At 33.1% G+C, this 26,656-nt stretch overlaps 3 protein-coding genes, 1 long non-coding RNA gene and 1 pseudogene across 4 annotated transcripts; 2 read left to right on the forward strand and 3 right to left on the reverse strand.

The window, feature by feature from the left end:
* The first annotated feature begins 3,325 nt into the window (after positions 1-3,325).
* Positions 3,326-4,597, forward strand: LOC111622237 (zinc finger protein 28 homolog). Its single transcript, XM_023364589.1, has 3 exons — positions 3,326-3,452; positions 3,643-4,023; positions 4,358-4,597. The coding sequence occupies exons 1-3, from the start codon at positions 3,450-3,452 to the stop codon at positions 4,595-4,597; spliced, it is 624 nt and encodes a 207-aa protein (XP_023220357.1). The 5' UTR covers positions 3,326-3,449.
* A 1,259-nt stretch (positions 4,598-5,856) lies between these two features.
* On the forward strand, positions 5,857-9,618 carry LOC111622214. The gene is made up of 2 exons (XM_023364564.1): positions 5,857-6,088; positions 9,017-9,618. The coding sequence occupies exons 1-2, from the start codon at positions 5,894-5,896 to the stop codon at positions 9,146-9,148; spliced, it is 327 nt and encodes a 108-aa protein (XP_023220332.1). The 5' UTR covers positions 5,857-5,893; the 3' UTR covers positions 9,149-9,618.
* A 2,396-nt stretch (positions 9,619-12,014) lies between these two features.
* On the reverse strand, positions 12,015-16,208 carry LOC111622238 (annotated as a pseudogene).
* A 1,419-nt stretch (positions 16,209-17,627) lies between these two features.
* On the reverse strand, positions 17,628-21,426 carry LOC111622207. Its single transcript, XR_002756224.1, has 4 exons — positions 21,317-21,426; positions 20,746-21,126; positions 19,674-19,889; positions 17,628-18,164 (listed from the first exon to the last, which is right to left on the reverse strand). It is a non-coding gene; the product is annotated as an uncharacterized LOC111622207 (long non-coding RNA).
* A 2,704-nt stretch (positions 21,427-24,130) lies between these two features.
* Positions 24,131-25,927, reverse strand: LOC111622208. The gene is made up of 2 exons (XM_023364561.1): positions 25,579-25,927; positions 24,131-25,262 (listed from the first exon to the last, which is right to left on the reverse strand). The coding sequence occupies exons 1-2, from the start codon at positions 25,833-25,835 to the stop codon at positions 24,311-24,313; spliced, it is 1,209 nt and encodes a 402-aa protein (XP_023220329.1). The 5' UTR covers positions 25,836-25,927; the 3' UTR covers positions 24,131-24,310.
* Positions 25,928-26,656: the final 729 nt, after the last annotated feature.

Raw genomic sequence — 26,656 nt, forward strand, 5'->3', positions numbered from 1 at the left:
CGTAGATTTGACGTTCGTCACAATAACTGTTTCTTCAAAATTTCGTTAGCCATTTGCCGGCGAGAATAAGGCATATAATTTTGTGTGAAACTAATTCTTGCATCTCTTGTTATATACTCCGCATATTTGAATGGAAACATTCCACAATCGCTTTTATTCATTTGATGTGCTTTTTCTTCAGCCGAAAACGGAGAGAAATTCAAAAAATCGTAATGCCCAAACAAAGATTTCAAACTTAGCACTTTTAATGTACAAAAACATGAAATTTCGAAACAGTAAAACTTAACGCCTTATTTCAGGAAGGTCTTCTAATGCATTTCGTAATTTCATTCGTCTCTATTTACCCTTTAATTATCCACACAACATTTCAATATCGATACACAAAAATTAGTTTTTTTAATCATCCAAAACTGATAAAACGCCGAAAGTGTTGGTTTTGTTGTTTTCTGTCGAGATGCATCCACTTTTTTTCTCGTAGCCTACTTACACTAACGTTGACAAAATAAAATAAAATCCACTTAACATCTGTAAAATAAAAAAGTCTTTTATTCGAGCCAGTGTTTATAATTACAAGAACACAGAATGTGAAATGCAGATGTTAGAACTGAACTTTGAAATTGCAAAAATCATGTTTACATAAGTTTTTATACTTGCAATTTATATACTGGAAAAAATCTTAATATGTGTCTAACGCATCGCACACATGGTCAGTGAGAAACTAAATTCGGGTTTAACGAAATACACCAGAGAAAAGTACTCACTCTTATGGCAAAGTTTTTCTTGATGAAGAAGAATCTTCCAACAGAAATACCGATCGAAATCTTTCCGAATCTCTTCATGAAATCTAGAAACTAATCAAATGAGTTTATTAAACAAAATAGATTACAATTAATTAATTATTAAATTCGCCTTTTAAGTATTTTGAGCGGTGTCAACCTCAAGTTTGCTTTCAATTTTCATGTGGACGGAAGAAAATCATCTGATTTTTATGAAGATATTGTACAACTGAAAACAAAAGCTTTGAAAATTAATTTAATATTTCGAGCGATGTCAACCTTGAGTTTGCTTTCGAATAAGTACAGGTTAAGCTCTTCGTTGTAAAGTATATTACAGGAGCGATTGAAAACAATATTTATTGCGATTCAACTTGTGATTGGAAAACTGAATATATCAAATGCTACACATATAATAATCATGGTATTAAGGTATATAATAAGTGAAATTAATGAAAGTGCTTCGAAGTATTTGTTTAAAGAGGTTTCTTCTTCGTAATCGCTTCTCTTGTATTTGAAGTACAGTATTCTTTTTTTTAAATGTGCCGAAAATAACAGCACAAGACAGATAAACAATTGAATATATCAGTCTGATAAAACTATGGTTCCGTATACGTATACCCATTCACTGCACGTTACACCTTTGAAAAGGGATTTCCAGAAACTGTCGAATTGTTATAGTCCACAAGAAAAGTTGTACCGTGTTTTCGTAACACCCGTAAGCTTTGTTCGGGAAGAAACGAAATTTTCGTATTCTTTCGTTTTTCTGGCAGCTGCAGTCCATAATTATATTCGTGGCGAAGACTTTCGACACTCGAAGAACAAAGTCGACCTGACAAACTGGACACCCGGCATATACATTCGAATCCATTAGTGACTGTAATTTAACCAAAATTTCACTGTAATAAGTAAACAATTGCCATTAAATTTTTCAATGCATCGGAATATTATTTTTCGACTATTATATATAACAGAGGAAAAGTATGGCGATCGGCAAAGAAGTGACCCCCTCATATTTTACACTTTGCTGGCCTTTTTAAATTTTAATGAGCGTCAGTAAAAAATGAACTAACATTGACATTTAAACACTGACATATAATGCAAATACATTATTTATTCCGATCTCTTCAATACACCAATGACAACTTTCTTATATGATTGATCTACAGTGCTTATATGATTGATTGATTTACGTGCTCTTGTTATATGATTGATCCACGTGCTTTTGTTCTATCGATCAATATCGATTGCACGAAAGTATAAGTTTAATTAAGTATGGAATTTGATTGCATGATATAATAAATCCAAAATATTTTAAGTGGTGGTAAAAAAAGATTTAGTATTTCGATGGAGATAATTCAAATTTTATGTCGTTTCATCCGTCTTACAATGCTCTCGGTTAATATTAAGAACATATAATGTGTACTTAGCCGAAAGTTAATGCACAAAGTTTACGTAAATATTTTAGTTCAATTAAAAACCTTCTTGTATATGTTATGGGTCTTTGCGAATAGCGAGAGAAACGGTGCCGCATTGCAATAAATATTCATTCGTTTATTAAAAATATTAAAGTCCGGAAGAACTGGAAATACTGCTATTTGTATTTACGTTGATTTTCTTCTCGAAACGTCGCGGCTGAAGAAAACTGTTCTATGTCATCCCTGTCTGCTTGCAAATGTATTCTTCATCTGTTTCTGCGTTGGCCTCTTCTGTGAGAATCATCACATTTCGTGAAAAATTACTCAAAACTACGGACGTAGTCCTACTTACCACGTACTTCACCGCGTGAAGAGTGCGATAGTTCTCGTTTCGTCACGTATATTTAAAGAATGGAATTAACGTCTAGGTTCGTTTGCCAAGAAGAAACATTGAAGAACTAAAAGTTTCCTTCCAAACAATTCTTCCGATTCGAAAAATACGAAGTTTCTCAAATTAACAGGATTTTTTTGTTCGAATAAATCAAAATTATTAACATGAGTGCTAAAATACTTCGTAACGAAGTGATTGGCATATTTAATGCGAAATGAATTTACTTTTAAACATATTACAGGTAAAAACGTACAGAAAGCTAAAATTAAAAGTTGTCTTATACCAATAAATTATGATAATTGTAAAATTTATTGTGTTACGATATTGTTAAAGTACATATTTTAATTCATGATTAAATGTGTACTAATGTTAATAAATTTGGTTTAATTGCGTGTTGAATGTACATTTTTTATTGTGTTTTATAAAAAAAACAATAAAAAATGTAGATTCAATTTCTGAAATTTTCTTATAGTTCAATTTTTTATAGTCGCATTTTTTGGGCATTTTTAGGCATTTTTATGCATGGTAAACAGCTAAAACGGCAAAAAAAATTGTTTTTAAAATCGGGAACAGATTAATCCGTTTCATATTGTATTTTATGAAGAAATTTATTTTTGTTTAATAACAAGTCGGTTTTTGAACGCCTTTTAGTAACGAATTAAAGTTTCATTACATTTGAAACAAGTTTCTTTTCATTTTTATTGATATTTTGTTTATATAAATATTTAATCATTTGTTTTATTGTATCTTACGTTAACACAATGAACATCATTTCATTAAACAATGCAATGCTAATAATTACAATTTAACAATAATCGCAAAATTTGTCGTATTTTTTCAAACCAGAAATTGTCACAACTCGAGCGAATGGTAAGTGTCATTACCGAAATTATTTAAACTTGAAAAGACCTTTCGTATTCTTAAATTACGTGTCTTTCAATGGCGGAAAATACAAATTTGTAAAACAATTGTTAAACCGAAACAGTTTCTATTGATCTGGATATTCTAACATAGAAATATAAATAATATATGTAATTATATTAATGTATTTGTTTATAAGGAGGTTTCTTCGAGTGACGAAAACGGCGGTATTAAATGTAAGGTGTGCAAAAGTAAGTTTTCGAAAGAAGTGCAGTTCCTCGAACATCTGAAGGAAAATCCGTGGTGCAAAAGGTTGACTTGTGACATGTGTCGGAAACAATTTACTCGGATATACAGTTTGAAAACACACAAGTTAATACATTCAAACGAAAAGAAATTTAAATGCGAGGAATGTGATTATTCTACCGGAGTTAAATCAGATTTTAGAAAACACCAAAATAAACACTCAAGAAAAGAAGTTTATAAATGTAGCTATTGTAATCGTTCAACTATATGGAAACAGAGTTTAGACAAACATATTTTGCGAAAACATTGGAAACAATCGAATATCAGCGAAAAAGTAAGTGTTTATTAGGAAATTTTTGAAGGAAATTCAATCTACATTCGTACAAACAAATAACACTTAGAATGACTATCAAGAATTTTTAATTAACGTCATTTTCGTATTATAATTTATATTTTTAACTGTTCACATTATTCGTGTTTGTTAGACATTTTTATTGCGTTTTCTTTAATTTAAGAGCAACAAATAAAAAATTTTATTTCTTTGATTCTATTTATTGTACTAATGTGTGTATACCTAAAAATATATAAGTAACGTTTTTCTATATTATTTAATTTTTTAGTATTTTATTTAAAAAAATAGTAGTTTTTATAATATAATTTTGGCTTAGCTTCCGCAGAGATTTTTGGATTTGAAAAAATATCGATGCGAGTTATGCCAGAAATATTTTCCATCTCCATTCGCTTTAAAACATCACGAGAGAATTCATACGGGAAAAAAACCGTTTCAGTGTGATTATTGTTTTCGAAGATTTACACGACAAAAGAACTTAAACAAACACAAGCGAATAATTCATTCGACAGTAGAAAAACAATTTCCGTCTCAGGTAAATAAAAATATATCTAAATAAGTACAATATCCTAGTTTAAAATTAACAGTAAGTTAAAAAGTTGTTATAATTTTTTATAGTAACATGTACAAGGTCTACGTATAGAAAATCTTCTAATTGTAAATGTATTAATTTCACAACGTCTTTGTGAAGTATTTTCTGTTATAATAATATTGAAAATCTATGACATAAATATAATTTTTAATAATATGGAGTTGATTGGTATGATTCGCACTTATTTACAAACGTTTTCACAATATTAAAGATTCGTGAAGCGATTTAATTATTACTGCTGAGAAAGTACACTTTCCCTTTTTTTGAGAAGTCGATACGTTTCAAAGAAACTGTGTAAAAAAATTCGTATAAATATACAGTACTGTATATGCAACCCGTATGAAAATGCACGACAGGATCCACAACTTCAAACGAACAAAAAATTAATCAAGTTACAAAATAAACACGAGCTTTTTTAATCTAACGTCGTTTATCATTAACGTCACAGGAATATAGTAAACGTAAAATAGCGTAGGAAGCAAAACTGATATACCGAATTTTCTGATGCGCATGTAGTACTATACCGTGCTTAAAACTAAGCGCAAAAATTGAATCCCGGCCATCTAAATCACAAGTCAGTGCGTTAGTTACTACTTAAGTTTAAATAAATACACAAAAGAAGCCCCAAATCTTCAGTCCCGCTAATGGGATCTGAAGGTACTGCTATACATGAAACAAGGATGCTTATCACATCGGGGTCCACCATTGGCAAGCGATTCCTGGCAGTTGGGTCCTGGGTTCGCGCCTCGGCCGAATGGACTGGCCACGTGGAAATTTCCGGGTTTTCTCTACGTCTGTAACGCCCGAATAGAAGCCACTTATCCTTAAAACACTTCCAGGAAGACATCTACCTAGCCATGTGTTTCACTGCCGTAACTTAACAAAATAAACAAATAAACATGGGAAATGGTTGGGAAGAAGGTAAACAGTGTCTTTAGATAGAAAGCTTTTTATTGTACTCAAATTTTACAAATGTCGGTGCTATCAAGAGTATACAAATTGTAGCTCATTTTAAACATCGCTAATTATCCGAGATGATTTACAAACAAAACTATTGCGTAATGTTGAAATAATGTTTAAGTAAAGATTTTAATCGACATTCTATCATTGTTATAGTAGTTCTGGTATTAGTTCTCAATTAAATGTAAAAAGCATCATAGAATGGTACAAAAGGAATTGCATAATTAACAATATTTTTCAATTGTTTAGAAAACTGCAGGCGAAAGCACTTCAAAATCTTTTAAACTCTCGGAACAGAGTGAAATGCTCTCTTCTGCTGAAATCTCAGCAGCGAGTTCCATGCGAGAGGAACATCTTGAAACAAACAAGAAAGACAAGAGTTTGCAATTTTCTGAAAGATTATGGCAATGTCATCAATGTATCTTTACTACAAACTCCGAGAAAGAATGGTTCCTACATAAACAGACACACGTCGATGAAGACCCTCTCACATCAAAGGTATTTAATCGTCGTATTCTGTTTAAAAGTTTTAGTACTTTGTAAATAAACATTCAGTTTAAGTTAGGAAAAGACACCAGCATGCAAACCCTTCTATACTATAATTTACTTGCCTACCAGGGCTGGTATGCGAGTAAATAATAGCGTAGGAAAGTAAATTTCGTAGTAAAATCGACTTTATCACGATTTTATAAGTAAAATACATTGCAATATACTTCTTCTATATGTAATAAATAAGTGGTTAAACCAGGTTGAAACAGTAGAGCTCTGCAGAAGTAAACAAAACTTTTAAATGTTCTGGCATAAGAATAGTGGAAGTTCCAGTTAAGAATCGTCAGTTAAATTAAGGGATAAGAATAGTGAAAGCTTTGAGAGTTAGATTGTTGATGTCAATATATAGTAGAGCGTCGTTTATCCGAAACTCTGTTATCCGAAACGTCAGTTATCCAAAAGAATTCCAGTCAGCAAATTTAAATTTTCGCTAGTGCTGTGGGGCTGCAATCTTTAGATATATCTTGGTTTACTCCAAAATTTTTTATGTTTGTGTATGTGTTTTAGCTGGCAGCACTGTCTCTTTTGTGTTATGTTTTTCTGAGGACTGTGTAATGCTGAATCGAACGTTTTTGATACTAGATAACTTCTAAAGTATAAATTTCTTTCGTTTTTTTATTTTTTAATATATTTATTTTGTTTGTACAAAANAAGGAATTGCATAATTAACAATATTTTTCAATTGTTTAGAAAACTGCAGGCGAAAGCACTTCAAAATCTTTTAAACTCTCGGAACAGAGTGAAATGCAACTACAGCAAGGTTTTGAGGAAACAGTCACCTTTATTATGATGCTTCTGTCGAGCTGTACGTATTCAATCTGGTTTCAGCAGTTTTTTTTTAATCAGATTTCAAGTATATTTCAGTTACAGATAACTTTATAAGATAATAGTTTTTAAGATACTTTATGAGACATTCATAACTCGTGATATATTCATGTGACAGTCACGTGTTGTGTGCAGATTCGTCTGTGTCTCAAGGAAATGTGTAAAAACTCTGGCTCAGATAGAGCAAAGGCTTTAAAAGTTAAATAAGGAGTATACAGATTCTCGTGTAGTCTATATTTTCCTCTGTCTCAGAAAATATATATAATATAAAATATAAAAAAAACTTAAAAACATTCTGTCATTTATATACAGTTCTAGAGAAAAAATCTCAAAACGTATATTTGAAAAAACTCGCAGGATCAAATTTGACACGATTTTCATACTGTCTCTTGTTATGTATAGGCACATAAAAACTACAGAAGTAAAAATGAGACATTATTTCAAAAATATTTTATTTTCAAATCATTACACTTGTGTGAGATCCGAAAGGCCCTGGGTCTATTTTATGAATTTTTATCGATAATATTAAATTATCGACACAGAATATTATTTCATTTTGTGTGAAAAACTAGTGTTTTAGACGTGGGTAAAACCAGATAACAGATGTTACTTCCTTCCACAGAAGAGAACATCCGCTGTTTTTCCGTGTCTGGTTAAAAATCTCGCTCAGATGGGAAATGGTTACCCCTCATTCATCCCCCTTTCATCCGTTCTCACGAAAGAGTTACTGGACGATGATTGGACGAAATTTTGAAATAAAAGGGGAGATTAGTCAGAATTCGAAGAGTTCTTCGACAGATCCGAAGCATCTAAACTCCACGCAGTTTTCCTCCTGATGGCCACGCCCATAAACGGAGTCCGAGAGACTAAGTCCCGAGTCTACACGTAGAAGTGATATTTTTATATTTTGTGCACGAATTGATCTCCCATACGAAAGTAATATGAACTCTATCTACAAGGTGTCCTATATCTACAGAAACGGAGACGACGACAACTAAACAGGTCGTATGTTTAGAATCATTTTGTGAGCTCTCTCTCTCGAACGCGCATTAGCATAGATTAAGTCGTAACCTCTAACTTGTCGCTAAATGGTTGTAATCGACATTTTTGTATTCGTTTGTTTGAGATTTATTAAATTTACTCTTGTTTTATTTTATAAGAATGTTTCCTCAATTTATTCCGAATCAGATCGTAAACGCGTGTTAATCCGCGTATAATAAGTTTGATTAACTGATGTCAAGGAATCCTGACGAACATCTGAACTTCTCTTTCAGATCATTTTAAAATACGCTCTCCTATGTAAGCTTTTTACGATCGGATCTTACTATTCGAAACTCGGAGAACTATTCTCACGGAATAGGCCGATTAAGTGCTACTAACGAATTTGTGTACCCCCGGCTGATCTCACACTTGTATTCATAGTTTAAAAGTAATCGCAAAACGAACGCAAGTGAAATGTTAATATTTAAGAAATAGGTATAATTTTATAAATACCCATTATTTTTAAATAAAACCTTCAAAAAGACTACAAAAGAAGTGGACAGATCACGAAAGAACTCAGACTCTTTCTAGATTCTCTGGTAGCTTGGTGCGACAAAAATCTCTCTCGTCGTAAATCTAGTGGAAAAAATGCTAAATTTGCGATTGACTAGATCCATAACGATCCAACGAACTTATTCAAAACTTAAGATAATCGTCGTTCTTACCGCGAACACCAAATATGTTAAATTTTATCCAAATCGGTTCGTTGGTCTCGGAGATATTAATGGTCAAATTTGGCAGTTTAACATTAGAAGTGTGGCTGACCTCAATTATACCGATGTTATATTAATAAATATTACACAATCGGATGAGAATTCATTAACGATGATACCCATTTACTGTTAACTACAAATTAGATTTGTGACTAAACAAGTGTTGAGTTACCACTTGTGAATGATAAATTGAATTCTGTTTATATTTCAAAATTGACATTTATTCGAAAGAAATGTTTTAATTTTCTTTTGTATAAAAATTTAATTCAAATAATAATAATTTATATATTGATTATAGGAACGGGACGAAACTGATTTAGAAGTAATTAGAGCATCCGAAATTCTCGTCGACATGAGAAAGAAAAGATTGGAGATGATAAAGAAACAAAAGGAATCGCCTGATTCCGATACTCCGCCAACATTACAATAATCTACGAATGTTAAATATTGATTCATATTCTATACAATTTTTAAAAATTTCAACCAGTGATTTTTCTAAATTCGACATTTAAGACTAATTAAACCTAATGATTTCTGCAATATTTTGACAAAGCTCCGTAAACGAAAATAATTCTACAAAATACCGTATAAATCTTATTTTCATTGAAAATTTATTGCACATTAAAATACTTTTTCTTCTTTAAGAATAATTTCTTCACGTCATTAGTGTTTAAATTATAACAATTTGAATATTATCGTATTGATCTTGCCTGATCCATTTATTCATGTGTCAGTATGAAGTTAATATACGTCAATTTTGCAATAGTGCGTTCAATTAAAAATGTGGAATGGGAGTCGTAAATATCTCTAAAAATTAAGCAGTTTATGCTATTTGTGGGCCTTGAGCAATAAAAGAGCAATAAAATTAAATTTCACCTAAAGTGAACAGAAACAATAGGAGTAACGCCTTTACATTAAAATATTACAATTTCTTTATATTCTGAATAAATACTCTATTGTGATTTTCGTGCTGTCTTTCTTTAGTAATACACATTTTAATATTGTTTTTATGATTGACGTTGTAATGCGGATTTTGCAGACCTTGACAAGGCCATTTCTTAATTTCACGTTCATAAAACAAAGATAAATTGTATGCACAATGATAACACATTCTAAATCACTTTCTAAACACTCATTAAATCATTACTTTCAATTAAATAATAGAACGTCGCATAGTTACTATGGAAAATTTTTTATAAAGTTGTTATAAAAATTAAGCGACGAGGCTAATTTTTAAGTTTATATTTTTTGTTTCACGAAGTAAGTTTAAAATAGGATGCCATGAGGACAGACTTGAAAAGAAAAAAAATTTAAAGAAAATTCATCTATCTTTTTGAAAAGGAAATTTATTTAAGTCTTAGATAAAAAACCTTTTTTTATTTTATTAGCGGAGGATGAGTGCATTTCTCTTTCTGGAATCGTTTCAATTTCCAAGGAACTCGGAATGTGTCAATGGAAACTACAACTAAAAATTCACTATTGGAACAAAAAGACAACGTGACTTAGAAATAGAAAGAGGAGAACTCGAGAAACAGAGAGGTGGTCGAGAGTCCGCGAGAGTATGCGAATATAGACAAAGATAACGTAGAAATAGTTCATAAAGAAAAATTAACATACAACAGGAAGTTTAAAAAAAACCACAGAAATCATGAAAAGTAGACAGTATAAATAAACACTGGCTCAATATATTATAAATAAAGCAATCTCTCCTAAAAATAATTTTCCCAAGACGGATTTTGGCAAAAATTCGATTACAAGGTAGCGAACGTCATACGTGGCAACACTAGAAATACCAGCGCAAACGACAAAAAGGGGGTGGAAGGGAAAAGGGGGCTGAAACGGCTCAATTTTTTACAGTCGTATCGTATCAAAGTCTATGTAAAAGGAAAGATTTTGGAAGTATTTTTCCCCTTTTTAATTTGTAACGTATACTGGTTTATCCACAAGGAATTAAAGCAGATTCTACAAGATTTTAAATTATACAAAGTGTAACCAAAAGGTAAGTCTATATATCGTTTGTGTACTCATTGTTTTTTATGTAAACTCTCTACTGTAATAGATAAAAAATATATATTGTATTATAGTTGATTGAAGAAACGAGTACAAAACAATGTACCGTATCGACTCAACTACAGTAATAAAGATATTTATTNTTTTACAGTCGTATCGTATCAAAGCCTATGTAAAAAGAAAGATTTTGGAAGTATTTACCCCCTTTTTAATTTGTAACGTATACTGGTTTATCCACAAAGAATTAAAGCAAATTTTACAAGATTTTAAATTATACAAAGTGTAACCAAAAGGTAAGTCTATATATCGTTTGTGTTCTCATTGTTTTTTATGTAAACTCTCTACTGTAATAGATAAAAAATATATATTGTATTATAGTTGATTGAAGAAACGAGTACAAAACAATGTACCGTATCGACTCAACTACAGTAATAAAGATATTTATTTGATGAAAAAATTTGCCACGGGTCTTTGGAATATAACACAATACTAGTCTAGTGTTTACTAAGCCAGAATTAGAGAAGAGGACACGGTTTCAGAAAAATAAAAAAAGTTTAATTTAGAGCTAATATTTTTATAAAATAAGTAGTGTATACTTTCCGTTAGAATATAGAACGAATAAAACCAAAATTTCATTTGAATTGGACAAAAACTGCAGGAGTTACAAAAAATTCACACACACGACGGCTTTTATATTATTAATACTCCGGGCTTTAGGTTTTCATAATATCTATAAGAAGAAGCGCTTAAACAATTTATGCGACAAAATAAATATTCCGTATAAGAAACGGAATTTAGAATTTTTCATACATAAACTTATTTGATATTGTAATACATATGTACAATAATAGACATTTCAAAATGAAGAAAATAACAATTTAATTTATGATGTTTCATTTAAAAATTACTAAATTTCGTTCAGTTAAATCATTATATCCATCTAAGTTACCTTTCATAATTCTATGCCAGGAAATTAAAAAGAAAAGTTAAGGAAATGAAGATTTACTATAATTACAGTTACGAATTTATCAGTTTTTTTCATGCAACTTTTATGACATTTCTTGTATGAATGGCATTTAAGTTAAATTATATTTTTACAATGTAAATGAATTCTCGTACGTTCATTCGCACATAATGATAACTTCGCATCATACTAGTAAAATTCTCCTAAGCAATGATTATGTAAATATAAAAAGCTGGAACCTCGTGGAGGTGGAATTATATTTTTATTTTACGAGCGGCAAAATAATAATTTCACGTACGGACCGTCGAAGATTTGACGTTCTTCACAATAACTGTTACTTTAAAATTTTGTTAGCCATTTGCCTGTAAAAATAAGGCATATAATCCTGTGTGAAATTAATTCTTGCATCTCTCGTTATATACTCTGCATATTTCAATGCAAACATTCCATAATTGCTTCCATTCATTTCATGGGGTATGTTTTTTTACTGTTTCTAGTGACGATATACTCATATCGAATTCTTCTTTCTTTTTATTTATTCTCTCATCTTGTAAATACGTTCTTAGCGCATTTAAACACCCGTCATTTCGCCCACCCATAGAATCATAACACTGAATATTTTTTATGTCGGTAGTCAATAACAGCTAAACACCGGTGCATTCCCGTGTGAACGGGAATAAGCGGCGTGTCATATTCAAAAATGTCAACGTTTCTCGTTGTTCTTTTCAATGCACTGTGACCACTGTTTAACAATTTAATATAAAAGAATGTATTAAAGACATATACGTTAGGAAAATTATCCAATCTGCTTATTTTTATTAGCAAATTCATGTAGAAATGATTTATTGCATCATTAAGCTAATTAAGTCCCGCAAGTGTCTTTGTATCTCTACGTGCAACGGAGAGACGAAATCCTTCAGTTAATACTTCAGCCAGAGGATTTGGCCTTTAAGCATCACCAACTTCCACATATATTTCGGGTGTTAATTCTACAAAAAAGCATCTAACTGATCTTCATCTTCAAGAGGTTTTTCTTCTAAAACTGCTGGTCTTTTTTTCTTAAAAATTTCTTCTATCTTTTCCTCTGCAATTGCATACTTTGCTTCCCTCTTCTCTCGAAGTTATCGCGTTAATTCCTCTTGATATCTTCTCTTTTTCATCTCGCCTTTCTATTGACTGTCTAAGTTCTTTCAGCCAATTTCCATGAAAAAATGGTTTTCTTTTTGCCCAGAAATTTTCGATGGTACAGATGGATTTTACAAAAAGGTTGTCTATTTTTATAACGAGAAAAATAGTCATCGAGTCCGTCCCTTCTCGAGATATGACAGAAATCCCGTTCATTATTCCATTCCTAGTTCTTTAACCAACAAAATTTAACAGCATTAATCCCGCTAATATATAAATTACCCTGAAAACTTTTAGAAATTTTCGACAAAAAGCACACGAGTTATTAAGTTTCAAACAGGATGAACAAAATAGTGCCACAAACGCACATACGCAATAACATCTATTCATACACAAATTACTCAGAAATTTCTTTGCATTTCTCGACGTTGCAACATGTTTTGAGTCCAAAAATGTATAAATCCTAGGATTAATTTTTGACCTATCGCCAAACTTTTCTTCTGTTCTGTATATAAGAGCGAGAAAGTAATTAATTGTTTAATACGTGTGTTATTCAATTATTAACAATTACAAATATAAGACAATAAACACCTTGTCACGAAACTAGTTTTATTCTTCAAAAATTAGAATTTAGAAGCCAATCGTATGAATTTCGCATGAAAGTGTTCCAGTTTGAAAATCTCTTCTTGCAATTTTTGAAAAAAAAAATGGATTAGATAACATCAATATTGAATATTCGCGTGTTATTGTGAACTTGGCGGTGTATCGGGATTAGGACTTTTTATCTTTTATCATCTCCAATCTTTTCTTTCTCATGTCCATGAGGATTTCGGATGCTTTCACCACTTCTGGATCTGTTTCTTTCTGTTCCTGCAACAATGAATATATAAATTATTATTTGAAGTAAATTTTTATACGAAAATAAATGAAAACATTTCTTTCGAATAAATGTCACTTTTGAAATGTAAACAGAATTCAATTTATCATTTACAAATGGGAACTCAACACTTCTTCGGTCACAAATCTAATTTGTAGTTAACAGTAAATGGTATCTTCGTTAATGAATTCTCATCCGATTGTGTAATATTTATAACCTCGGTATAGTAGAGCTCAGCCACCCTTCTAATGTTAAAGTGCCAAATTTGACCATTAATATCTTCTAGACCAGGGGTCGGAATTAGCAGCTCGCTTGCCGCATGCGGGACTTTGCATAGACGTTTGCGGTTCTTATAACTTATGAATTTATGAGATAGAGCCACCGAACAAACTTCGACTCGTACGGCATACTCTCTGCCACTCTAGCCCGTTCGCACATGACCACACTCACGTTGATCAATATGAGTCGCATGCGAGTGGCAGCATTCTTTCTTTCTTTCTTTCTTATCTTATTAATATGGAGACTCTAACCTGTTGGCTTTTTCTCTGAACCACTCCGCTTAGAAATTAGGTAAAGCGGTTGGTGCGGTGAACAAAACGCTCCAAGATTTCGATATTGGCGAGAAAGAAGGTCGGTATGAGGCCAGTATATCGGAGTTAAGGTTCGGACGATCGTAACGTCCAAGGTTAAGAGACGGCCTACCTCTTGGCGGGCCCGTGTGTATTGCGGACAGACTAGCCAATAGTGGACGGAAGTTTCTGGAGAGCCACAGTGGGAGGGCGCATTGGCGTCGAGAATAGAGGAAATTGTTCAAGGGGGCCGTATCAGTTCGAAGTCTAGCCAATAGGGTTTCTATGTGGCGAGACGAGGCGTGATGGTGTATCCAAGGTACGAAAGGTCGGAGATGGTCGCGACCTTTTCCACGAAGAATGGTAGACCAGGTATCGGTGTAGTTGAGTGGCAGCATTTGAAGCATATCTATATATACATAACCCATTGAACGCGTGTCTGTCCGTGTAACGTTATGCCAAAATCGGCCACTAGAGGCGCCCCTGTCGTGTGTCATATTTCGTACATTTAAATTAACAGTATAAATTATTATTATTCATTTGGCCAATAGCCAATAACAATATAAATAATTTAGTATATTTGTAGTAGGAATTTATTATTATCACGGAATGCCTGTAACGCGCACTGGGGAGCGTCTCCCTGGCGCGCGTTATATATGCGGCTCTCTGATACTTTTGTTATACTGTTTCCATGACAATTTGGCTCTTCTCACTTGACAAACTGCCGACCCCTATTCTAGACCAACGAATCGATCTGGATAAAAATTAAAATATTTAGTGTGCGGGGTGAAAACTGCGATTATCTTAAGTTTTCAATAAGGTCGTTGAATTGTTCTTCATCTAGGCAATTACAAATCTAGCATTTTTTCCACTAGATTTACAACCAGAGAGATTTTGGTCACACAAGCTACCAAAAATCTAGAAGGAGTCTGTGAATGCTTAAAAGCTGTTTCTAGATCTGACCACTTCTTTTGTAGTCTTTTTGAAGGTTTTATTTAAAAATAATGGGTATTTATAAAATTATAGCCTATTTTTAAAATATAAACATTTAATTTGTCGATCGTCTACCGCTTGACGTAATGTTTTGCGATTACATTTAATGTATTAATACAAGTCTAATGATTTGAGAATAGAATATTTATAAAATAATGTCCCATTTTTACTTTTGTAGTTCTTATGTGCTTATACATAACAAGGGATAATATTGGAATCGTGTCAAATTTGATCCTTCGAGTTCTTTCAAATATTTGTTTTGAGTTTTTTTGTCTAGTACTGTATATAAATGACAGAATGTTTTTAAATTTTTTTATTAAATTTTATATTATATATATTTTCTGAGACAGTGAGAATTCTTAAATTTTTTACTCGACTACATTAAAGTTTTCATACTTATTCTCTGGGAGTCCGGACTAAATATAGACTACCACCGAAACCTGCATACAACTGATTTAAAACTATTAACTTTTAATGTATTTGCTCGATCTGCATCAGATTTTTCACACTTATTTCCAGGGACACAAAAAAATCTGCACACTACGCGTGACTATCACATAAATATATCACCAGTTATGAATGTCTCATAAGTCATTCTAAAAACTATTTTCGTATAAAGTTATTTGTAACTAAAAAATACTTGAAATCTTATTTAAAAAACTGCTGAAACCAGGTTGAATGCGTAGAATTCGACAGAAATATCATAATAAAGGAAACTTTTTTAAAGTTCTTGCATAAGAATAGTGGAGGCAGAATTGACGGTAAAACTCAACATGTAAATAAAGTTCATACTACACAGAAACTACAACTATAAGAAATTTTACAGTAACTGTCATCATGATAATGAATCGGAAAAATGAACATCGTCAGAGAAATAAGCTTCCAGCTTTACTTCGTGTCTCAAATTTTCTTCGCTGACACTGTTCAAACGCGTTATAACGTTCAACGACATGAATGTAGGGCAACAACATTAAGGCATAAAGTGAAACTCAAAGCCTTTTTCTGCGACGATGTTTATTTATCCTATTTATTATGACAATGACTGTTTCCTCCAAAACTTCCTGTAGTTGTTGTCTGTGTGATTTGAACTATATTTACATCAACAATCTTACTATTACTTATTACAATGTGTTTTATTCATAAAACTGCGAGAAATTCGATTTTATAAACTAAAAATTAACTTTCCTGTACTATAATTTACTCGCTCACCAGCCCTGGTGCACTAGTAAATTATAGTATAGAAGGGCTGGTGTGCTGGTGTCTTTTGCTAACTTAAACTGAATGCTTATTTACAAAGTACTAAAACTTTTAAACAGAATACAACAATTAAATACCTTTGACGTGCAAGGAGCTTCGTCAACGTGTGTCTGTTTATGTAGGAACCATTCTTTCTCGGAGTGTGTCGTAAAGCGAGATTGATGACATTGCCATATTTTTTCAGAAAATTGCAATTTNCGGATTAGTCTAGAATCGATTAATTTTATGGAATAAAACCTTTCAAACAGCCGTAGTCCGTAAACTTGATACGTATCGGGCTGAGATTGGAAGGACTCGTAAGAAATCGGATTCCTAAAGAATGAAACGTATCTACTGTCTTATAGGGGGGTCGACTGTATATATATTTTCTGAGACAGTGAGAATTCTTAAATTTTTTACTCGACTACATTAAAGTTTTCATACTTATTCTCTGGGAGTCCGGACTAAATATAGACTACCACCGAAACCTGCATACAACTGATTTAAAACTATTAACTTTTAATGTATTTGCTCGATCTGCATCAGATTTTTCACACTTATTTCCAGGGACACAAAAAAATCTGCACACTACGCGTGACTATCACATAAATATATCACCAGTTATGAATGTCTCATAAGTCATTCTAAAAACTATTTTCGTATAAAGTTATTTGTAACTAAAAAATACTTGAAATCTTATTTAAAAAACTGCTGAAACCAGGTTGAATGCGTAGAATTCGACAGAAATATCATAATAAAGGAAACTTTTTTAAAGTTCTTGCATAAGAATAGTGGAGGCAGAATTGACGGTAAAACTCAACATGTAAATAAAGTTCATACTACACAGAAACTACAACTATAAGAAATTTTACAGTAACTGTCATCATGATAATAAATCGGAAAAATGAACATCGTCAGAGAAATAAGCTTCCAGCTTTACTTCGTGTCTCAAATTTTCTTCGCTGACACTGTTCAAACGCGTTATAACCTTCAACGACATGAATGTAGGGCAACAACATTAAGGCATAAAGTGAAACTCAAAGCCTTTTTCTGCGACGATGTTTATTTATCCTATTTATTATGACAATGACTGTTTCCTCCAAAACTTCCTGTAGTTGTTGTCTGTGTGATTTGAACTATATTTACATCAACAATCTTACTATTACTTATTACAATGTGTTTTATTCATAAAACTGCGAGAAATTCGATTTTATAAACTAAAAATTAACTTTCCTGTACTATAATTTACTCGCTCACCAGCCCTGGTGCACTAGTAAATTATAGTATAGAAGGGCTGGTGTGCTGGTGTCTTTTGCTAACTTAAACTGAATGCTTATTTACAAAGTACTAAAACTTTTAAACAGAATACAACAATTAAATACCTTTGACGTGCAAGGAGCTTCGTCAACGTGTGTCTGTTTATGTAGGAACCATTCTTTCTCGGAGTGTGTCGTAAAGCGAGATTGATGACATTGCCATATTTTTTCAGAAAATTGCAATGGTTTATATTCTGGTTTCTTTTAAGAAGGTTTATCTTTAAGAGGTTTATCTTTCTGGTTTATCTTTCTGGTTCTTCTTGTACCGAACTCGATGCTGAGATTTCGGCAGAAGAGTGCATCTCACTCAGTTCCGAGATTTTGAAAGGTTTTGATGTACTTTCTCCTGTAATTTGCTAAACAATTGAAAAATATCGTTAATTACGCAATTCCTTTTATATTATTCTATGATGCTTTCTACATTTAATTCAGAAGTAATAGCAGAACTACCATAACGATGATAGAATGTCGATGAAAATCTTTACTTAAAACATAATTTACTTAAACATTATGAAATACTTTTGTGTCTGAATCAACTTTGACCATCAACGATGTTTAAAATGAGCTACAATTCGTATACTCTTGATGGCACCGACATTTGTAAAATTTGAATACAAGAAAAAAGTTTCAATCTAAAGATATTGTTCACCTCTTTTCCAACGATTTCCTGTGATTGTTTATTTTGTTATATTACGGCAATGAGACACTTGGCTAGGTGGATGCCTTCCGGGAAATCTTTTAAGAGTAACTGGCTTCTATTCGGGCGTTACGGACGTAGAGAAAACCCGGAAATTTCCACATGGCCAGGCTGTTTGGACGAGGCGCGAACCCACGACCGAACTCTCAGGAATCGCTTGGCCCCGATGTGTTATACACCCTTGTCCCAGGTATCGCAGTACCTTCAGACCCCATTAGCGACACTGAAGATTTGGGGCGTCTTTTTGTGTATTTATCTAAATTTAAGTAGTAACTAACGCAGTTACTTGTTATCTAGGTAGCCGGCATTTAATTTTCTGAAATAAGCTAAAAAATATTAATTGTTGCACTTAGTTTTAATTGTTTTATTGTTAAAAAAGTTACTATTTTTTTTGAAATTAAGAGTCAATTTATTTTTTTACACAGTATAGTAGGCCTACTATATGCACATCATATAATTCGGTATATCGGTTTTGCTTCCTACGCTATCTTGTGTTTATTATATACCTGTATACATAGAAATAACGTTAATGATAAACGATATTACAGTAAAAACGCTCGAGGTTATTTTGTAACTTAATTAATCTTTCGTTTCTTTGAAGTTGTGGATCCTGTCGAGCATTTTCATACGAGTTGCATGTACTGTATATTTATATGAATTTTTTTACACACAGCTTCTTTGGTATTCTTTGGTATACAGCACACCTGTCTCTTTTTCTGCGTAGTGTCCACTACTCAGAAAAAGAAACAGGTGTGCTGCACTTTCTCAGCAGTAAAGACAAGTAGAAGGCGAGAGACTGAGCAGAGACAGCCCCCGCGTTACAAAAGAAAAAAAATTGAAAATATCACAAAAATAATTGGACGAAAAATAATTAAATCGCTTTAAGAATCTTTAATACTGTAAAAACATTTGTAAATAAGTGTGAATCATACCAATCAACTGCATATTGTTAAAAACTATATTTATATCATAAGTATTCAATGTTATTATAACAGAAAATACTTCACAGAGACCGTTACGAAATCAACACATTTACAATTAGAAGATTCTCTATACGTAGAGCTAGTACAGGTACTGTACATGTTACTATAGAAAATTATAACATCTTTTTAACTTGTTGCTTATTTTAAACTAGGATATTATTTAAATATAGACTACTTTTATTTACCTGAGACGGAAATTGTTTTTCTACTGTCGAATGAATTATTCGCTTGTGTTTGTTTAATTTATCTTGTCGTGTAAATCTTCGAAAACAATAATCACACTGAAACGGTTTTTCTCTCGTGTGACTTCTCTGGTGAAGTTTTAAAGCGGATGGAGTTGAACAAAGTTTCGAGCAAAATTTGCATCGATATTTTTCCAAATTCAGATATCTGGGCGAGACCTAAGCCAAAATTATAATATAAAAACTACTATTTTTATATAAAATGTTAAAGGCTTATATAATAGAGAGGTTGAGGAACGAGTTCAAACGTTAAACGTGTACGGGTAGCAGAAGTATACGTTACACTTTTCAAGTCCAAGTAAAAATCGTTGAGGTAGCCGTTCATAACATCACGTGACTCAGTAAACATCGCGCATTGACTTACGGGAAATAAGTTGAAAAAAATGGCGGAAGCATTTTGCACGGAGGATTACCAGGAAAGGTAAATAAACAAATTAAACTGTTTAAAAGTATTTATATGATGTTTAATAACACTAAATAATTATTTTTTTACTATAATTAGTGTCGTGTTTCCTCCGAGAAACATTAGGAAAGTTCAAATGCGTTGCTGTCGAAACCGTGTTGTTATTTATATACTGTTGTATACTGGCACAATGAAGTAACCTTTTAACCAACACTTGGCAAGTTTTCCATCTTTATTTAGTTAGACAAAATAAATAAAGATGGAAAACTTGCCAAGTGTTCATTGTGCCAGTATACAACAATAAAAACTACTATTTTTATATAAAATGTTAAAGGCTTATATAATATCGAAAACATTATTAATATGCCATTGGGAATACACACATTAGTACAAGAATTAGAATCAAAGAAACAGATTTTTTTAATTGTTGCTTCTAAATTAAAGAAAACACAATGAAAATCTCTGACAAACACGAGTAATCCGAACACTTGAAAATATAAATTAGAATAAGAAAATGACATCAACTGAAAATTCTTGATAGTCATTTTAAGTGTTATTTGTTTGTCGAATGTAGATTGAATTTCCTCCAAAAATTTCCCAATAAATACTTACTTTTTCAGTGAAATTCTATTCTATCGAATGTTTTACCAAAATATGTCTGTCTAAATTGCTTTTCCATGCAGTCGAATAATCACAATAGCTACATTTATAAAGTCCTTTTTTTGAGTGTTTATTTTTGTGTCTTTTAAAATTCGATAAAACTCCGGTGGAATAATCACATTCCTCGCATTTAAATTTCTTTTCGTTCGAATGTAGTAAATTGTGTGTTTTCAAATTGCAGATCCAATTAAACTGTTTCCGACACACGTCACAAGTCAACTTTTCGCAGTTCAAATTCTCCTTCAGATGTTCGAGGAACTGCGCTTCGTTTGAATACTCATTTTGGCACAACTTGCATTTAATGCTGCCGTTTTTGTCACTCGAAGTTATCTCCTTGTAAAGAAATACATCGATATAATTACTTGTTTTATTTATATTTTTATGTTAAAATATCCAGATCGATAGAAATTGTTTAAGTTTAACAATTGTTGTAAAATTTTGTATTTTCCATTATTGAAAGACACGAAATTCAGGAATACGAAAGGTGTTTTCAAGTTCAAATAATTTCAGTAATGACACTTACCATTCGCTCGAGTAGTGACAATTTCTGGTTTAAAAAAGTACGACAAATGTTGTGATTATTGTCAAAAAGTAATTATTAACATTGTATTGTTAAATGAAATAATGTTCATTGTGTAAATGGAAGACACAACAATATAAATACTTTCCGAGATATCGAGTCGAAAGAAAACAAATTATAAATATTTGATAAACAAAATATGAAGGAAAATAAAAAGAAACTTGTTTCAAACGTAGTGAAACGTTAATTCGTTTCTAAATGGCATTCAAAAACCGACTGGTTCTCAAACAAATTCAAATTTTTCCAAACAATATAAAACGGATTAATCTGTTCCCGACCCCAAAACAGTCTCTTTTTTAAGTTTTTAACCGGAAAACAAGAAAAAAAAAGCCCACAAAAGCAAAAAAAAAAAAAAACAAAAAAAACCAAAATAACCCCAAACAAGCCAAAAAAACAACGTAAAAAAACAAAAAACAAGTGCCCAAACTTCCCGGCAAAAATTAAGAATGCAAAGGGGTAAAAAAAGGGGTAAAAAAAAAAACCCTTTAAACCGATAAAAAAAAACAAAAAAGGGAACCTTGAACAGAAGAAAGGGAAGGAAAAAAAAATTATAAATGCTAATAACAAATAAACCGTCGTGAAGTCCGACACTACTGGAGACAAACGACTTTTTCTTATCTCCTCACCTCCTTGACTTTTTCACTTCTTGCAGTTAAGAGTATCAATCCTTAAATAAACAAACCTCACTACAATATCACCAGCGGACATAACTAATAGTGCCAAATTGACAAGAAAATCATCTAGGACCACATCAGCAAGATCTACGCATCTGCTGCTCCTGTGACCACTCAACTGCCTGATTGCAGTCCACCTGGCTGCCACTGACAACGACCCATTCGACGCCTCCATCATCCCTGTCGAGGTCGTCGTTCCTCTTTCGCGTTGTCACACCACCACCTCTTGCCTGGACTGCATACGGTATCTCCATCGGCGGCATCTGGATTTTATGGCCCAATCTTCTTCGCAGTTGTTAACACCTGTCAGCGCATTGAACACATCCCTGTTCCTGGCAAGAATCCCAAACTGTGATGCTTTTCAAGAAAGGCGATTGTAACGACATCAACAACTGGAGGCCGATTGCGCTTTCAAACACTACAGATTAGGTCTTCACGGCCTGCCTTGCAGACTGCATGGTCAAATACCGTCTACCATCTGGTGCATTAGCCTTAAAGGGACTTCTCCATTTTAAAGGGTGCATGGACTACAAATTCATGTTGCAGTCCATCATCCACGATGTTAGACGGAGCCACAAGTCTTGCCAAATCGCTTGCTGGACGTTGCCAATGCTTTCGGCTGCTCTGTTCCACATAACACCATCAACATTTGAAGTGTTCCAAATGGAGGGGTCTGGGCAGCATCAATATCGACACCATTTGTCGTCTTCTTAATTAACAACTGCACCACTCGAGTAAAGTTTACTACAAGGAACACAATCCCTATTTCATTCCTCATCGGCGTGCCCATTGAATCCTATTCTGTTCAATGTTGTCATCGAGACAGCCATAAGGCGAGTCAACCAACTTCACCAGGAATAAACCCTCCTTAGCTTCACAACACTCAATTTCCAAACCATTAGTCTCTGAATTCAATTGTGTACTAGTTGAATAATTCTTCAATCATGACTAACAATGAATTACTAAACTAATAACCAGTGTTGCAACAAATAGTATATTCGGCCTGAGGCCGAATACCGAATATTCGGCCAGGAGCGTGGCCGAATAGCCGAATATTCGGTGAAACTATTCGGCTCGATTAATGCACGTACGAAAATTGGCACGCAAACCGCATTATGGCAAGGACCCCGCTCTCTTTTTGCCCGGTGTCACTACGTTTCGCCAATCGCATTGATTCTTGACAGTCGTAGCGGACAGAAAACAGTGTCATGGAAGTATGTGATAAATGATGATATCAAATGTGGATAACAATGAAATGACCTACACGTGTAAATAACGGAAGAAGAACAGAGAAGGACCGCAAAGTGAAAATATAAAAATAAATATGAAATTGAGTAGATAACATAATCGAACAAGTCGAAGCAGCTTATTGGCGCGAAATTTGCGGCCGTCAATGCCAAACAATTGTTGTCATAGACTTCGGAAAGCTAAATTCTTGTAATAGTCACTTAGCATGCACAGGCAAAAGCCTGAGGTCGTTCTGGCTACCAAGCTGTTTCGAATCTGTGAAATGATAAATGTGACTTATGCCGACGTCCTGTCTGTCTCTTTTCTCCGTTATCACCAGCTATGACTCACGTAATTGTAAAATGGGAAATCTACGACGGAAAAGTGACGAATCGAAAGTATCGTGAGCGCGTATTATGATGCATGCATAGGCATACGTGGACTAGAGAGATGGAGGAAAGAGAAAGGAAAGAGCAAAGACAAGCGCTTAAAAAGGATAGGCAGGGTTAGACCCTCAGATATGTACGCCGATTCTCGAACGAATAAAGTGTGTACGTGTGCTAATCTTTGTGATTATAAATTGTGAATACATGTGACTAATATTATTTTCTTTTTTATTTTGTGCGTGTTATAAGTTATAAATAAATAATATATACAACAACACTAACCCGACAACATTAAATTTAAATAACAAATTGATTAATTTACTGTATTTTTGTTATTTCTTACTCCTGTTATTAGGTATTCAGCCGAATACGGAATAGTAACCGAACATTAGCGTTAACATTTATTGTCAAACGATAAATTATATTTGTATTTATTTATTTATTTATTAACACGAACAACGATACACCAGGTAAAATCATTTCTATTCGCGGTAAAGATGGGATTATTATTTATTATTAATTAAATGAATAGAAATTTTTCGTAATTTTGTAAAATTCATACGCATCGTTCGAATTAAAAACCTTTCACAATCGAAGGATTTTTCTGTTAAAAACACCGACTCGTCTTATAATAAAGCCTTTATTAAATTTTAAATAACGTTAATATCACAGATAAATTTCGTCTTTTCGTCTTCACCTCTCGTACTTTCGTCTCGGAAATCGTATATTGGAACGTAATTCCTTTTGTTTAGAACCTTAATTTTAGTCGAATCGATTTCCTCTTTCGGAACTTTAACCGAAAATATATGAAAGCTTCGCTTTGGCAACAATTTCAGTTTTTCTAACGGTACGACTCCGTTCGGGTCGCAGATACCTCTTTTGTACACGAAACACCGCGAATAACTATTCTTAACACCGACCAAAACCTTAATTCCTCCGGATCTACGATGGATGATTGGCAATTTAATTGAGTCTACAATGTAGTCTTCCGGTACCCAGATATCGGCCATAAACAGCAAGTTGTCTTCCGTCTTTTTATTTTCTGACAATATTCCTTTTCTCGCCAGAGTTAAGGCGAGTAACAGAAAATAATTGGAACGTTTTCGCTGTTTAACGTTAGCAGAAATTGCTGCCAGTAATTGGGCCACATTTTTACCAGCGGGAAATTGTCTTGCCGATCGAAAATCATTATTGATGTTTTTCGGGATGTCTTTTAGGTGTTCCGGTTCAATAGCGAATGTTTCTTTCACCCGGTTGCGAAGTCGGAGCAACTGATGATGTTTCTCCACCTTGACGTAGGCCGGACACGTCAATAACTCGTAAATATTAGTTTCTTCGCACGATTTGAAATCGTCGGAACGTGATATACTTTCGTCACTGCTATTCAATCGTTTGAAACAATAATATTGCAACTGTTTTTCGTGGTGTCTGACGGCCAAACTATGAATACGATAAACGTGGTGAGAGTGAGAATAAATCATTCCGACGAGATAATAAAACCATATTTTCACTAGTGGGCTAATGCGGTAACGTTTTCCCAATAAGTACATTCGGAATGCATCGTCTGCATAAGTAAAAGTAACACTTTTGTCTGTCAGAAATCTGAAAGGAGAAAACAGATTAATAAAACAAATACTAATAATATCTATTGACACGATTACAAAAATACATTTCTGTGTTAAAAGTTTCCAAGTACACTACGTTACATCCTCGAGTCAAACAGATAAACGAACAATTGGATTTGGCCAATGTTTGCTTTCGTTCCGGTTGTTAACGTATGCAAATTATTTTAGATACTCGCGCCAATGTTTCTAAACGGACGGGGAATTTTTCATTCCGTACGATTTATCGTATTGTTACGTAATATACTTGTATATCGAGCGCAAAATTAACTTTTAAAGACTAGATTTATACAAACCTGACGAGTTGATTCAGTGTTCCCGGTGTTAGAGGTAGTTTGAGGATAAACTTGCTTTCGTTCGGACACAACGTTACGGAGTTTTTCAGTAATCCTCCCTTTTCTATCAAGGATTTTCTCCACACGACGAAAGATTGGCCGTTACGTCCTACTATACTCACTCGATCCTCATCGAATCTTCCTTTTTCTACTACGTTTAGCATTTTGTTTGAGGCAAACTCAAACGGGTGAATTCGAAGATTCTTCTCTAAGAGCATCTCACTACTTCCTCCCGGACTGCCACACTGAAAGCTTTCCAGCGACTTTCCGGATGGCGTTAATATGCAAATGAGGCGATTTACCGACGGGCGAGTAGTCGAAAATAACGTGGTTATAAAGGAAATATTTTTCTCTTTTATAAGACTATTTTTAAAAATTTACAATAACGTTTTCGAAACGAAGAAATATTGAGGATTTTTTCTATACATATAGATGTTAATGTGTGGGGGGGCAGGATTTTGTTTACCCTGTTTGAAGTTTAATAACTTCTAAGCATTTGTCGAAAATTTCTGAAATTGTGCGGGAAAGTTTGTGGTGTTTGGGGTGATCGATGCTATTAAATTTTGGTGATAATCAACATCGTCACAATGCCGGGCTGCAATTTTTATTGATATTTTAACTGTCAATCTTTTTCGGATCGAATCAAATTATAAATTAATTAAATTTTTAAAACGTGAGAACACGCAAATATAATCAGATCACGACCTCTTTTAATGCCATAATATTTCGATTTTTACTGGTTTATTGCAGAGATCTTCGCCACCGAGCAAAGATTAAAACAAATTATAATGATGAGACCGAATTTTTGCTTTACCGCCGAAATTTTGGTACCCGAAAATTGTATGGCCAATGCCGTTACACTGTAGATAATCCATCGTTAGAATCCATGCCGTAGGAATAGAAGTTTTTGTCGGTATGAAGTCCATGTTTTTGCAAAATTTTCTGTACGAAGGACACTTTTGCTTTATGAATAGACTTATTTATTTAAAAATTCAAAGAATATTTGCAAATATTTAGTATATTTTCTATTAAAGTTCCG

Source organism: Centruroides sculpturatus, unplaced genomic scaffold (genome assembly GCF_000671375.1).
Source record: "Centruroides sculpturatus isolate CEXI.00-Female unplaced genomic scaffold, Cexi_2.0 scaffold219, whole genome shotgun sequence".
NCBI lineage: Eukaryota > Metazoa > Arthropoda > Arachnida > Scorpiones > Buthidae > Centruroides > Centruroides sculpturatus.